The 15,240-nt window shown below is 50.7% G+C and overlaps 1 protein-coding gene across 1 annotated transcript in view; it reads left to right on the top strand.

Annotated features, from left to right (window-relative positions):
* The window catches only part of ZNF423 (zinc finger protein 423), a 272,189-nt gene that overhangs the window by 124,389 nt on the left and 132,560 nt on the right, over positions 1–15,240 (top strand). Inside the window, exons 2-3 of the mRNA XM_042781727.1 lie at positions 155–3,369; positions 11,923–12,007. Coding sequence (XP_042637661.1) covers positions 155–3,369; positions 11,923–12,007 — 3,300 coding nt within the window. The remainder of the gene's footprint in view (positions 1–154; positions 3,370–11,922; positions 12,008–15,240) is intronic.

Genomic DNA, 15,240 nt, shown 5'->3' with positions numbered 1-15,240 from the left:
TTCCGCCCCCTAGACATGCCCTCCCTCATGCCTCCCACAGCAGTTGGCCAGCTGCACAGCCTCCGCCTGAGTGCTGTGGAGACAGCGGCTCCGTCCTTGTTTCCCTGTGGCTCTGGGAATTGCTTCTAATCTCCTCTCTGCCTTTCCCCTGCAGATGGTGATGACGACCCACAACTCTCCTGGGTGGCCTCATCTCCCTCCAGCAAGGATGTTGCGTCACCCACGCAGATGATCGGAGATGGGTGTGACCTGGGCCTCGGTGAGGAGGAAGGGGGCACCGGCCTGCCATACCCTTGCCAGTTCTGCGACAAATCCTTCATCCGCCTGAGCTACTTGAAGAGGCACGAGCAGATCCACAGCGACAAGCTGCCGTTCAAGTGCACCTACTGCAGCCGCCTCTTCAAGCACAAGAGGAGCCGTGACCGGCACATCAAGCTGCACACGGGTGACAAGAAGTACCACTGTCACGAGTGCGAGGCAGCCTTCTCCCGCAGCGACCACCTCAAGATCCACCTGAAGACGCACAGCTCCAGCAAGCCCTTCAAGTGCACCGTCTGCAAGCGAGGCTTCTCCTCCACCAGCTCACTGCAGAGCCATATGCAGGCCCACAAGAAGAACAAGGAGCACCTGGCCAAGTCGGAGAAGGAGGCCAAGAAGGACGACTTCATGTGTGACTACTGTGAAGACACCTTCAGCCAGACCGAGGAGCTGGAGAAGCACGTGCTCACCCGCCACCCCCAGCTCTCTGAGAAGGCGGACTTGCAGTGCATCCACTGCCCCGAGGTCTTCGTCGACGAGAACACGCTGCTTACCCACATCCACCAAGCCCATGCCAACAAGAAACACAAGTGCCCCATGTGCCCCGAGCAGTTCTCCTCGGTGGAGGAGGTCTACTGCCACCTGGACAGCCACCGGCAGCCTGACTCTAGCAACCATAGCGTCAGCCCCGACCCCGTGCTGGGCAGCGTGGCCTCCATGAGCAGTGCCACGCCTGACTCCAGCGCCTCCGTGGAGCGTGGCTCCACCCCAGACTCCACTTTGAAGCCACTGCGGGGGCAGAAGAAGATGCGGGATGATGGGCAGGGCTGGTCCAAGGTTGTCTACAGCTGCCCCTATTGCTCCAAGCGGGACTTTAACAGCCTGGCTGTACTGGAGATCCACCTGAAAACCATCCACGCAGATAAGCCCCAGCAGAGTCACACGTGCCAGATTTGCCTGGACTCCATGCCCACCCTTTATAACCTCAACGAGCACGTCCGCAAGCTGCACAAGAACCATGCCTACCCAGTGATGCAGTTTGGCAACATCTCTGCCTTCCACTGCAACTACTGCCCCGAGATGTTTGCCGACATCAACAGCCTGCAGGAGCACATCCGCGTCTCCCATTGTGGCCCCAATGCCAACCCACCCGATGGCAACAACGCCTTCTTCTGCAACCAGTGCTCCATGGGCTTCCTCACCGAGTCCTCTCTCACTGAGCACATCCAGCAGGCCCACTGCAGCGTCGGCAGTGCCAAGCTCGAGTCTCCAGTCGTGCAGCCCTCACAGTCCTTCATGGAAGTCTACTCCTGCCCCTACTGCACCAACTCACCCATCTTCGGCTCCATCCTGAAGCTCACCAAGCACATTAAGGAGAACCACAAGAACATTCCACTGGCCCACAGCAAGAAGTCCAAGACAGAGCAGAGCCCGGTCTCATCTGACGTGGAGGTGTCTTCCCCGAAGCGGCAGAGGCTCTCGGCAAGTGCCAACTCTATCTCCAATGGCGAGTATCCCTGCAACCAGTGCGACCTCAAGTTCTCCAACTTTGAGAGCTTCCAGACCCATCTGAAGCTACATCTAGAGCTGCTCCTGCGGAAGCAAGCATGCCCCCAGTGCAAAGAGGACTTTGACTCCCAGGAGTCCCTCCTGCAGCACCTGACGGTGCATTACATGACCACATCCACCCACTATGTGTGTGAAAGCTGCGACAAGCAGTTCTCCTCGGTGGATGACCTGCAGAAGCACTTGCTGGACATGCACACCTTTGTGCTGTACCACTGCACCCTGTGCCAGGAGGTCTTCGACTCCAAGGTGTCCATCCAGGTACACCTGGCAGTGAAGCACAGCAACGAGAAGAAGATGTACCGCTGCACGGCCTGCAACTGGGACTTCCGCAAGGAGGCTGACCTGCAGGTGCATGTCAAGCACAGCCACCTGGGCAACCCAGCCAAGGCCCACAAGTGCATCTTCTGCGGGGAAACATTCAGCACCGAGGTGGAGCTGCAGTGCCACATCACCACGCACAGCAAGAAGTACAACTGCAAGTTCTGCAGCAAAGCCTTCCACGCCATCATCCTGCTGGAGAAGCACCTGCGGGAGAAGCACTGTGTGTTCGACGCGGCCACTGAGAATGGCACGGCCAATGGGGTGCCTCCCGCCACCCCCAAGAAGGCTGAGCCGGCTGACCTACAGGGTATGCTGCTTAAGAACCCCGAGGCACCCAACAGCCACGAGGCCAGTGAGGATGACGTGGACGCGTCGGAGCCCATGTACGGCTGCGACATCTGCGGGGCGGCCTACACCATGGAGGTACTGCTGCAGAACCACCGGCTGCGGGACCACAACATCCGGCCGGGCGAGGACGACGGCTCACGGAAGAAGGCCGAGTTCATCAAGGGCAGCCACAAGTGCAACGTCTGCTCACGGACTTTCTTCTCGGAGAACGGGCTCCGGGAGCACCTGCAGACGCACCGGGGTCCCGCCAAGCACTACATGTGCCCCATCTGTGGTGAGCGTTTCCCCTCGCTGCTGACGCTCACCGAGCACAAGGTGACCCACAGCAAGAGCCTGGATACGGGCACCTGTCGCATCTGCAAGATGCCCCTGCAGAGCGAGGAGGAGTTCATTGAGCACTGCCAGATGCACCCTGACCTGCGCAACTCACTCACAGGCTTCCGCTGTGTGGTCTGCATGCAAACGGTCACCTCCACACTTGAGCTCAAGATCCATGGCACCTTCCATATGCAGAAGCTGGCAGGCAGCTCGGCTGCATCCTCCCCCAATGGCCAGGGGCTGCAGAAGCTCTATAAGTGCGCTCTGTGCCTCAAGGAGTTCCGTAGTAAGCAGGACCTGGTGAAGCTTGATGTCAACGGGCTGCCCTATGGCCTCTGTGCAGGCTGCATGGCCCGCAGTGCCAATGGACAGGTGGGTGGCCTGGCTCCGCCTGAGCCCGCAGACCGGCCCTGCGTCGGCCTCCGCTGTCCTGAGTGCAGTGTCAAGTTTGAGAGTGCCGAGGACCTGGAGAGCCACATGCAGGTGGACCACCGTGACCTCACACCAGAAACCAGCGGCCCCCGGAAAGGTGCCCAGACGTCACCAGTGCCCCGGGTAAGTATGCCCTCTAGAGCCTGCTCCCTGCTGATCCCCAAAGGAGCCACAAACCTTGAACTCCGTATTTCCTGGTGGCATTCCTTTCAGTAGCCCTAGGAAACAACCCTTTCTTATTATGCTTAAGCATATGTCCTCTGCGGTGGAGTTTGAACCTAGAGTTGTCATTTCCTTTCCAGCTGTCTGATATCACTTATATTATTTATCTCTCTTGGCCTCAGTTGTAAAGTATTCATCTGTGAAATGGGGATACTAGTTGTGTGGACTTCACAGACAAATGCAGTAAAGGGCCCAGTACAGTGTATATCAATGATGGGGGTCTGCTGTTGATCTGGGGTGGACCTATTCACTAGCTTGCCAGGTCTCTTTGGGCAGTTGCTTAACCTCTGTGGGCTCTAGACCCCAAATTCTTTTTAACAGTTCAAGGAGGTAATATACACATAAAGGGCTTAGAATGTGGGGGCACTTAGTAAGGGCTCAATCATGCTGCCATAGTTACCAGCTGATACTATCATCAACACCATCATTACTGTTAGTACAGTTGCTGGTGTGTGGAAGGGCCCTGGAAATGGTTCCCATTGCTGTTATTACTGACTGATTGATTCATTATTTATTAATCAATTCATTATTAATTTTTATTCACCATGTTTGTCCTGAACACCTATTATGTTTGGGGTACCTAGGCAACCAAGGAGGAGCAGACATGGACCCTGCCTTGGGGTCCCATGAGCCAGGGACATCCTTGGGTCTCTAAGCACTGGGCTTCAATGAGACGGGGAGATCTTGGCTACCGTTGGGCCCACAGGAGCCCTAGGTACAGGGACTGAGACGTGTCCTGATGGTGGGCCTGGGACCTGCCCCCAGCATGACCACTGGCTGTCATACAGGCCAGGCCCGGAGATTCCCAATGAGTTTTTGTTGACTATTTCTAGACTGAGAAGATGCCAAGTGGCTCTCCCGAGTGTCTTTCCCTGAGGGCCACTGCTGGCGCCACTGGTGAGGAGGCAGGATTTGGGAAAAGGCCGCCTGCCACAGGAGTTTGTGCAAAGACAGAGGTGTTTGCTGAGGGTGTTTGGTCTCAAGATGAGAGCCTGTGACTCTGGAATTCGGAGATTGAGGTGGAAGGAGAGGGAGAGAAAGAGGGATGGATAGAGCAGAGGGACACTCCTGTGGTGAAGGGGCCCTTCTGCCCAGCCCTCTATTCAGATGGGTAAACTGAGACCCAGTGAGCAGAGAGAGGGAAACATTCTGACGGAGGATGGGACCATGTGTCCAGCTGGGACCCCAGGCCCTTCCTCAGAGATCCAGTTGGGAGTAGAAAGCTCCTCAGAGGGGCTGTAGCACCTCACCCTCTCAATACCTCCCTGAAACAAGGGTCCTGTGGGGCACCCTTCAGAGGTTCTGAGTTTGGGCACTGGTCCCTGCTGCCCGGCCCTGTCACCTGCTGGCTGTGGCAGTGTGGATGGACTCAGGGAGTATCTGGGTCTGAAAAATCGGCCCTTGACAGCCCTGTGGAGCACAATTCGGCTCTGACACACATGGCGTCGCCATGAACCAGCTGGTTTTTGTAAAGCCCCTATTCTTGTTGGATGCTGTAGAGTCAAGTTTTGATTCATAGCAGCCCTATGTGACAGCGTAGAACTACTTCATAGGGTTTTCTAGGCTGTAATCTCTATGGGAGCAGATCACCAGGTCTTTCTCTCACAGGCCACTGGGTGGATTTGAACCTCCAGTAGTCAGTTAGCAGTCCAGCCCTAACCCATTGTATCACCGAGGCTTCTTCTTAAAGCCCCTACTACTCTTATATCATCTCCATGGCAACAGTCCAGGAGTTGTGCTGTGACCTGTTTTAGAAATGCCGGCTCAGAAGGGTGAAGCTGTATGCCCAAGGATGCACAGCTGTGCATGACGGTGCCAGGATTCAAACCTGAGAATGGCTTGTTTTCTGGGGGCCCGACAGGCTTCCCTATCCCTGCCTCCAGGCCTCATGAGAGAAGGAGTGAGCAGAAAGTCACATCTCTGTCTGCCTCGAGGCCTGAGCAGATGGGCTATGACAGAAAGGAGCTAGACAAAGCTCAGGTAGCTCCCCACACACCCTGTGGGGCCCTGCCCCCTGCCTGGGCACGCCCTGGGGCAGGGGCCCAGCTGTCTGCTAGCCCACCCCCACCTCCCCCAGGACTCACTCATGTAAGAGCAGACTCTGGGGGCTATGCGGGGGCTTGGGGGCTGGCAGCCTGGGACCCTCGGGAGAGTATCCATAGCAACCAGCTCTCGGAGGACTGGGTTCCTGTGGGGCTGAGGCTGCTGTCGGTTGGAGTGTGAAGTGTCGAGGTTTCTGCCTCCCCCTCTTGTTTCTGGGTAATAGCAGCATCACCCCAAGTGGAGGCCAGTGTGGGCGGACTTGGCCTTCCATTGCTTCATGGGCGCCTCATGCTGCCTTCCTCTGCCAGGTGGGCACATGAGGGGCTCTCACACCCATGTTATAATAGCTAGGCAAACAGACATCTGGTCAAGAGGGCTCATCCTGGTCACAGAGCTTTCTGCCACCTAGAAAGCTGTCAGGGAGGCTTGGCACATTGAGGCCAGCACAGCAGCTCAGGCAATGGGCTCTGGATTACCTGTGCTACCTGTGTCAGTGTTTACGGCTGGAAACTTCACTTGCAGGGTGGTTGTGGGACATCAGTGAGGTCCAGTTTAAGGGTGCTTGGCATGTAATAGGTGCTCAGGGAAGATAAGCTGTGATCAGGATTATGGAAATTCCATAGCTATGACTGTCATTTTCTCCATCTCTCCTTCCCTTCTTGAAGGACCTGGCCAGTTCCTCCCTGCCCTCCCTCTCCTGTCTTCATGTTCCCAAGCATGTCCTCTCTCTGTCCTGGGCCCTTCTTGAGATTGCTTGGAGCAGTGTGGGGAAGACAGTCCCTGATCACAGGCACTAAAGCTCTGCTTTGGGGTTCCTGAGCCTGGCCTAGCCAAGCACCCTGTGGTGGAGGACGTGCTCAGAATGCCATGTTTTAGCTTTCTGTAATTATCTTAGCGGGGGCTGATGCTGAAGAGGTAGAGGACCTCCCAGTGACAGGGGAGGCCAGCCAAGAGTAGATGTCAGGGTGAGGGCTGGGGGTTCCAAGGGAGGTGCAGAAGGGACACAGAGGGGGAGTTGAGGGGAGAGGGAGTGAGAGTCCTCCCCTGGGCTCATATCATACCTTCCTGGAGGACTGGACAGCTGAGGCCAGTGCCCCCAGCTCTGGGGCCCTGGCACCCCAGCCTTGCATGCAAGGCTGGAAGGGGCATCTTGTATGGGGTGTGTGGGCCTGTCCATGCTGCTTGGGCATCTGTGAGTGTATTTGGGAGTGATGGGTGTGGTGTCAGGTTCAGTGAGAGACAGGAGAGCAAGTGTGTCTCTGGGGATGAGTTTGGCTGTGTCACCCTGTATGGACTTGTGGGTCTGTGAGGATGCCTCCACTTCTTGGAGAGTGTTGCATATACAGTCTGTGAGCAGACTGTTGGGAGTGGGTGATCCATGTGGGTTTGTGTGTTGATGGTGAGTAGAGCTGACAATACGTATGTGCTTACACGTGTGTGTGGGCCTCATGTGTGCATACCAGCTCAGTGTGCATTTGTGTGAGTGGGCAAAAGCCTCAGCTCTTCCCAGGCAGTGCTGCCTCTGCCCCTCCCTGGGGCCTGTTTCCCCGCCACAAAGGGCCGTGTTATTTGGGGGTTGACTGCCACCAAGGGATGGCCACACGGCAGCGGGACATTGGGGTCAGCCTCTCATCTTGCATGGTGAGCCCATTCAGTCACCTTCTTCTAGGAGGAACCAATGAAACCACATCAGTCCTGGGCTGTTCCCTGCACTGGCAGGGACTGCCCATGGCTGTGGCCTCTGCACGTACTCAGATCCACGTCAGGGCAGGTGGTCTTTCTCCCCCAGCCGTGGCCAGACCTTCTTCCCACTCACTCACCTGCAGGGGCTCTTAGTCCTCATCCTGCAGGGCTTCTTAGGGCTTCCTTGGGATGGAGGACTGGGGTGTGCTTCTTTCTGGCTTTCATTTGTTCATCATTTCATTCATTCATTCTTCTATTCAAACATCAGGGGCTCTTATGCCTGCCAGTGGGGGGTGTGTGTGTGTGTGTGTGTGTGTATGCGCGCGCAACATGACTTAAACGGGAGTAGCTCTTCGTGATGGGCACAGACCTGGAGTTGAGCTGAGATGGGAGCTGTGGGACTGTGTCCTCTCACAAGACCTCGGTCCCTACAATCATCTTGGGCCTGATAGTCTCCTGCCTGCTGGGCTGCTGGACTCCAGTGTGTCCTCCTCCTCTTTGCCCTTCACCCCCTCTGACTAACCTGTTCTTACAGGGGTGGTTGCATGCTCACTGCCCACTTCTGGGCCTACAGTGAGGACATGTTGAGCTCTCCAGGCCCTGAGAACATTAGAGGAAAGGCCCCCAGGTCTTGTATGATCGAGTCCCAGAGCCTAAGCAGGGCCCCTGCCTTGGAACCCAAGCTTCCGTCATCAGCTTTTCTCATTGTTTCTTCACTCATTCCATTCGCTTGTTCAACATGTGAATAATGATGAGTAATGAATAGCCCAATAATGGTCATGGAAACAACAATGCTAATAAAAGTTAGATGACCGTTAGACACTTGCACTGGACTAGCCTCCCTGCTAGGTGATGGAGATCCAGAATCTCTCAGTCATCTTTGGTTTTCTTTGTCCCTCTGCTGATCTGCATGTATTGTTTTTATAAGTTTGCTCATTTGCAGCTTTGCCCATGTGTTGTTTTGCATCTTGGCTCAAATGTTTCCCAAATACTTACTCTCTGCTGGCTGTGGGACCCCACATATGGACAGCACACATTTCCAGCTCTCTGTGTGTTCACGATGTGGTGGTCAGCCAGCCATGACGGTGATGACATGCTAAGGGACTAGGTGCTTTTAACGTAAGCACAGGGGCTTCAGGACCCTGAACTCACTCTGGGTGATAGGAGAAATGTCACCAGAACTGATGACATTTGAACTGAGTCCCAAAGGATGAGAAGGTATTCTAGGTAGAGGAAACGGCATGGGCAAACACGGGCAAACACCTGGAGGTGAGAGACCAGGCACTTTAGGGGAACTGCGAGTGTGGGTGGAGCTTCAGTGGGAGTTTGAGAGCGAAGCCCTCTAGTGGCTCATCCTGAGTGTATAGTTGAGTGTTGGGTTTGGCTGCTCAGCCAAGAAATCCGAATTCCCCTTCTGTTTTCCACAGGCCAAGGAGCTCAGATGGTGCTGTGGTTAAAGCACTGGGCTGGTAAACAAAAGGTTGGCGGTTTGAACCCACCAGCTACCCTGCAGCAGAAAGATGAGGCAGTCTACTTCTGTAAAGATATACAGCCTTGGAAACCCTATGGGGCAGGTCTACGCTGTGCTGTAGGGTTGTTATGAGTCAGAATCGATTTAAGGCCAAGAGAGACCTTATCACCTTGGGAGGCAAAGTTGCCCTAAAAAAAGGATATTTTGAGTCTCAGTATCACCCCCTCTAAAAAAACCCCATAGCCACCCCACTCCACCGACAAAACCAACAACCCCACAGCCACAATCCTTCTATATAGGCAGCAACGGCTCTGTCCACAGAGTTGGTTTCACCACCCAGACTTTTATCTTCAGGGTGTGAGAGCCACTTTTTGGAACTGTCTGTTTTTTGTTTATTTGTTTATTTTTAAGCTTTTCGTTGTGATTCAGGTGAAAGTTTACAGAGCAAGTTCGTTTTCCATTCAACAGTCCATACATATTTTGTTTCCTGACATTGATTGCAATCCCTATAGTGTAACAGTTCTCTTTCCATTTCTTCCCTGTGGTTACCGTTTCCTTGTGCCCTCCTTTCCTATGCATTCCTGCCCTCTGAGCTTTCTCACTGCACAAATGCTGCCCTTCTGATCTCCCATGGTTGATTGTTCTAAGGAGTGTGCCTACCTCTGTAACTGATTACCTCATAGGCCTGTCTATTTATTGGTTGGCTGAAAGCTAAGCTGCAGAAGTGAGTTCAACTCTAGGCCTGAAGGATGACTAGGGGGCATAGTCTGAGGGGTTTCACCAGTTTCTGTCAGACCAGTAAGCCTGGTCTTTTTTATGATTTTGACTTTTGTCCCACATTTTTCTCCTACCCTGTCCAGGATCTCCAAGTTTGATCCCTTTCTGAGTGGTTTGCAGTGGTAGCCAGGTTCCTTCTAGTTCTGCTCTCAGGGTTGTGTAGGATGAGATTCCCATGGTCCACTAGTCCTTGGACTAATTGTTTCCATCCATCTTTGAGTTTCTTCACTCCTCTTCAGTGCAGATGAGGAGTGACTAGTTGTTGCATCTTAGGTGGCCACTCGCAAGCTTTTAACCCCAGTCATTATTTACCAGAGTAGGATGTTTTTATGTAGTTTATTATGCCAAGGGAGCTTGATGACCCCTTTGACCATGGTCCCAAACCTGCAGGCCCAGCTACTCCCTCAAGGTGTGTGTTCATGACTAAGAAGTTAATCTTAAGTTTGCCCTCTGTTAGCTCTATTATATATATGGACATTTTTTATAGCACGTACAAATATGTATGTAGAAATATCACCTGCCAAACATATATATGGTCGTGGATATATTCCCTTTCACCTGCCCATACCTGATCATCTTGCCTGTCTACCTATGTATCTACCCACTGATTAATGTTTGTTACTACTAGTAATACAATGTACAGTATTGTGTATGTAGAAGTATTTACCTCTGTATTTTTTTTTTTTTAATCATTATTTTATTGTGATTTGGGTGAAAGTTTACAGAGCAAATTCATCTTCCATACAGCAGCTCACATATACTTTGTCTCATGACATTGACTGCAATCTCCCACAATGCAACAGCTCTCCTCCCACTTCCTCCCCACAGTTACCTCTTCCCTGTGTCCTTCCCTCCCCTGCACTCCTGCCTCCTGAGTTGTCTCCCTGTGCATGCATAGCCCTTCTATTCTCCCATGATTGTTCTCTCTGAGGAGTATATTTACCTAATGTAAATGTTCAGCTCATGTGGTTGTCTTTTGTTTGGTTGGAAATCACAGGCCTGAAGGGCAGGTAGGGGCCATAGTCTCACAGGTTCCACCAGGCTCTATCAGACCAGTAAACCTGGTCTTTTTTTTTTATGTTTTTTAGTTTTGTTCCACATTGTTTTCCCACTCTCTCCAGGATCTCCTACATAGGTCTCCTCTGAGGGATTCACAGTGGTAACTGGGCACCATCTAGTTCTTCTGGCCTCATAGTCACATAGGTTGAGGATGGCATGGTGTACCAGTCTCTTGGACTAATTGTTTCCATGCGTCTTTGGTTTTCTTCATTCTTTGCTCTGGATGAAGAGAGACCCATCATTGCATCTAGATGGCTGCTTGCAGGCTTTTAAGATCCCAGTTGGTACTTGCCAAAGTAGGATGTGGAACAATGTTTTTGTGTAGTATGTTAATGCCAATTGAGCTTGATGTCCCCTGCGACCATGGTCCTGAGCCCACAGGTCCAACTGCTTGCTCCCTCTGGGTGGCTGACTGTGGCCAAGAAGTGACTCCAACCTTGTCCCTTGTCATCTCTACTGTATACCTGAATGTTCTTACAGAACATACAAATACGCTTGTAGAAACCTTGTCTGCCAGCCCTATACATGGTCATGGGCACACTCCCCCCTGCACAGTATTATCTGTACTTCTTGTGCACCTCTCTGTGTCTTCCTTTTCCTTAGTGATACTGTGCTGGTCACCCGCTTTTGGTATATTGCATTTCTCTTCATCCAAATCAATACCTGTCCCTTACCTAGCTAACAATTTTCTCTCCCCTCTGCTCTTATCCCTAGTAACCAACAAAGTTTCCTTCTGTGTGTAAACCTTTCTTTGACTTTTTAATAATAGTAGACTCATACAACATTTGCCCTTCTGTGACTGACTTATTTCACTTGGCATAATGTCCTCCAAGTGGAACTGATCTTTCAAAAGCTTTGAAGCTCCTGATAGTCTCCACTGTTCTTCCTGCTCCCCTCCTCAAAGGCAGCTGGTAATTGCTCCCTGTGTAGAAGTCTGCTGTGGGCCATGTGTGCTTAGGGCAGATGAGTACCTGCTCAAGCTCATGGTTCTTAGGGTGGGTAAATGGATGAGAGGATAGATGAGTGAAAGGATTAATGGATGGTGGGTGGATAGATGGATGGATGGACAGATGGATGGGTCAATGGAGAATGGATGGGTAAGTGGATAGATGCATGGATGGATAGATGGATTTCAGTTGGTTGTAAGCAGGCCAGCCTTCTTCAGCTTCCTTTGTATGGTTCTGGTCTGTGCCCTCATCTAGGGATGGGAGAATTTCCCTGCACCTAGTAGAGGAGCATCTTCTATGCAGACATAGCTGTTAGAACTGGATTCAGAGGGAGGTGGGAAGAGAATGACTGGTGAGACCCAGGAGGGGCAGAGCCACACTGGGAAACTTGGACCCAGCGCCTTCGGGACCTTTGCTTTCTGCTCTTCTCTACCTCCTCACCCTCTAAGTCCTTTCTTTTTGATTTCCAAACAGAAAAAGACATACCAGTGCATCAAGTGCCAGATGACGTTCGAGAACGAGAGAGAGATCCAAATCCATGTTGCCAACCACATGATTGGTAAGAGACCATGTCCTCCCAGCCACGCTGAGGCTATTCACTGGGGTTTGAAATTTGTGGTTCCAGTCATCATTTCACCAGCTTTTAGGGCAGACGATGGAGTCACTGCTTCTGTCACTGAGACATTTCAAATGGGAGTAAAAATGTCAGAGCTGGAGCACGTTCATCATCTGAGCCGTCTTGTTGCAGCTCCACTTACATTACAGTCAAACCTTTGACAGTCTCTCCCATTTCTGAGCATAAATTTCCCTCCATTTCTGAAAAGAAGTGCTTTTCCGTTGTCAAGCACTCAGGGGCAATTATGCTTCAATTTTGTATGTCATGACATTGAATAGATTTAACTGCTCACATTTCCCCACTAAACATAGTGAATTCCTCAGGCATAGTGTCAAAACAGAATACTTACAAAAGTAACTTTCCTGTTCTTCTTCAAATAGTATTGGACTTTGGAAGATTCAGTCTCTTTTGAAGGGGATCTTTCAAAGCCCTCTGCTGTTAGCTGCATTTTGTGAATGGTGTGGTCTCCCTGGCAGCCGGAGGGGCCCTCACTGTAAGGCACAGAGGTTCTAAGGGCACGGTTGGCCTGGGGACTGGGATGGATTAGGCTATTAGGACCTTGGAGAGCTTCTAATATCTTGGTACTGTGGGCCTTTGGTGGACATGTGATCACCTTTTCTAAGTCTGAGCAGTGAGATTTCAATCCTGTATTGATCATCCTGACCTTGCTTCATTCCCTACTTTTTTTCCTCTAACATATTGTTGTTACAGTCTCAACAACAGAAGTGCGAACAGTACTGTTTTACAAAACCCTTTATTGTATACATTCATAAAAATCACATAAGCGTTCAGCTCAATGAATTCTCATGAACCAAACACATCTGTGTAAACAACGTTCCAATCAAGAAGCAGACTTTTATCAGCATTCTGGAAGCTCCCCCTTCAGCCCCTTTGCAGACAGACATTCTTCCTCCCAACAGAGTTAACCCTGTCCTGATGCCGAACAGAATGGGTTGGTTTTGCCTGTTTTGTACTTTATATAAATGGAATCATACAGTATCTACTCATTTGAGTGTAGCATTTTTCACTCATTCATATTATTGCCTGTAGTTGGAGATTGTTCCTTCTTATTGTTGCATAATACTCCATTGTGTGAATACACTGGCATTTAGCTGTTCTGCACTTGAGGGGCATTTGAGTAGTTTCCAGTTTGGACTCATTTCAAATAGTACTGCTAAGAACATTCTTATATGTCTTTTGGTGAACATGTGCATATAGTTTTTTTTTAACAGGAATATTCCTAGGAGTGGAACTGCTGGGACATAGAATATATATGGAGCTCTGGTGGAGCAGTGGTTAAAGCATTCAACTGCTAACCAAAAGGTCAGCAGTTTAAACCCACTAGCTGCTCTACAGGACAAAGAAGGAGGTAGTCTGCTTCTGTAAAGATTTACAACCTTAGAAACCTTATAGGACAGTTGTACTCTGTCTTATAGAGTTGTTAAGAGCCAGAAGTGACTTGATTGATGGCAGTGGGTTTAGGATATGCGTATGTTCAGCTTTAGTTGTTGTTTTATCCTTTGTTTTTAATCTTGTTATTGTGATTTGAGTGAAAGTTTACAGAGCAAATCCGTTTTCTGTTCAACAATTCATACACATTTTGTTTCCTGTCATTGCAGTCCCCTCAGTGTAACATCTCTCCTCCCACTTCCTCCCTGTGTTTCTCATTTCCATTCCTCCTGGTCTCCCTAAAGCCTTCCTGCCTTCTAAACTTTGTCCTTGGGCAAATGCTGCCCTTTTGATCTCAAATGGTTGATTGTTCTGAGGAGTGTGTACCTTCCTAGTGGTATTGTTAACATGGAGACCTGTCTATTGTTTGGTTGAAAATTGAGCCATAGGAGTGAGTTCAGTTCCTGGTCCGAAGGGTAACTAACAGCTACAGTCTTGGGGGTTCCACCAGTTTCTATTAGAGCTATAAGCCTGGTCTTTTTTTCTGCATTTTTCCCCCACTCTATCCAGGACCTTCTAATGTGATCCTTTTCAGAGCAGTTGGTGGTGGTAGCTGGGCACCATCTAGTTCCTTTGGTCTCAGGGGTTATAGAAGCTGAGTTTCGCCTGGCCAGTTAGTCCTTTGGACTAATTTTTTGTTGTTGTTAACTGCTGTGATGGTTAAGTTTGTGTGTCAATTTGGCTGGGCCTGGTTGAGTGGCTAGGCAGCTGGTGGTAGTTATTCCCCATGATGAGACTGGCAATCAATTCCATGGTGGGATCTACCACAAGCAGCTGAGTAGCTGCTTTAGGGATGTGGTCTGCTTCCTGTATATAAGAAACAGCTTTGGTAATGGTCTCTCACACATGGCATGCTTGGACCCTGCATGTAGCCGTGTCATTGTTCAGCACCCTTCCAGGCCCTGCTGACCTTGGGACTTACAATGGACTTGAATTAATTGCCTGCCATGTGGTTTGGTAACATTGGGACTGTGCCATTTTATTTGTTGGCCTTGGGCTTGTTAGCCTCAGCAGCCAGTAGCTGCCTGAGTGAAGAGATGCCTCTAGCTTCAGGGGGCCGGGAGCAAGAGGCAGAGCTGAAGCCCAAGGTCGAGGGGCTTTCACACAGCCCCTAGAGGCTGGCACTTTGAACTTGGACTTAAAACCTCCCAAACTGTAAAAGAATAAACTCCTGTTTGTTAAAGTCATCCCATTTGTGGTTTATTCCTGTCAGAGTGGCACTAGGGAACCAAACAACTGCCGTGGAGTCTACTAACTCAGGGCGCCCTTACGTACAACAGAACCAAACATTGCCTGGTCCTGTGTCATCCTCACTGTTGCATGTTTGAGTCCATTATTATAGCTGCTGTGACAGTCTGTTTCACCGAGGGTCTTCTTTGCTCTCCTTGGTCCTCTTCTTCACCAAACATCATGTCCTCTTCTAGTAATTTCTCTCTCCTGATGACTTACCCAAAGCAAGTGAACTGGACCGTGTTCTCTTGTGATCCATAAGGTTTTCATTGGCTGATTTTCAGAAGCGAATCTCCAAGTCATTCTTCTCAGTCTGTCTTAGTCTGAAAGTGCCTCTGAAACCTGTCCACCTTGAGTGACCCTGCTGGTATTTGAAACACTAGAGGCATGTTGTTGTTGTTATTATGTGCCGTCGAGTCAAACCCGACTCACAGCGACCCCTCCTTGGGTTTCCGAGGCAGTATCACTACGGAAGTAGGATTGCCCAACCTTCCTTC

The sequence above is a fragment of the Orycteropus afer genome, unplaced genomic scaffold (genome assembly GCF_000298275.1).
Source record: "Orycteropus afer afer isolate SDZICR_OR568_19922 unplaced genomic scaffold, OryAfe1.0 scaffold00009, whole genome shotgun sequence".
Lineage (NCBI taxonomy): Eukaryota > Metazoa > Chordata > Mammalia > Tubulidentata > Orycteropodidae > Orycteropus > Orycteropus afer.
Note: the sequence above shows the minus strand (reverse complement) of the source record. Positions and strands in the feature narration are given on the sequence as shown.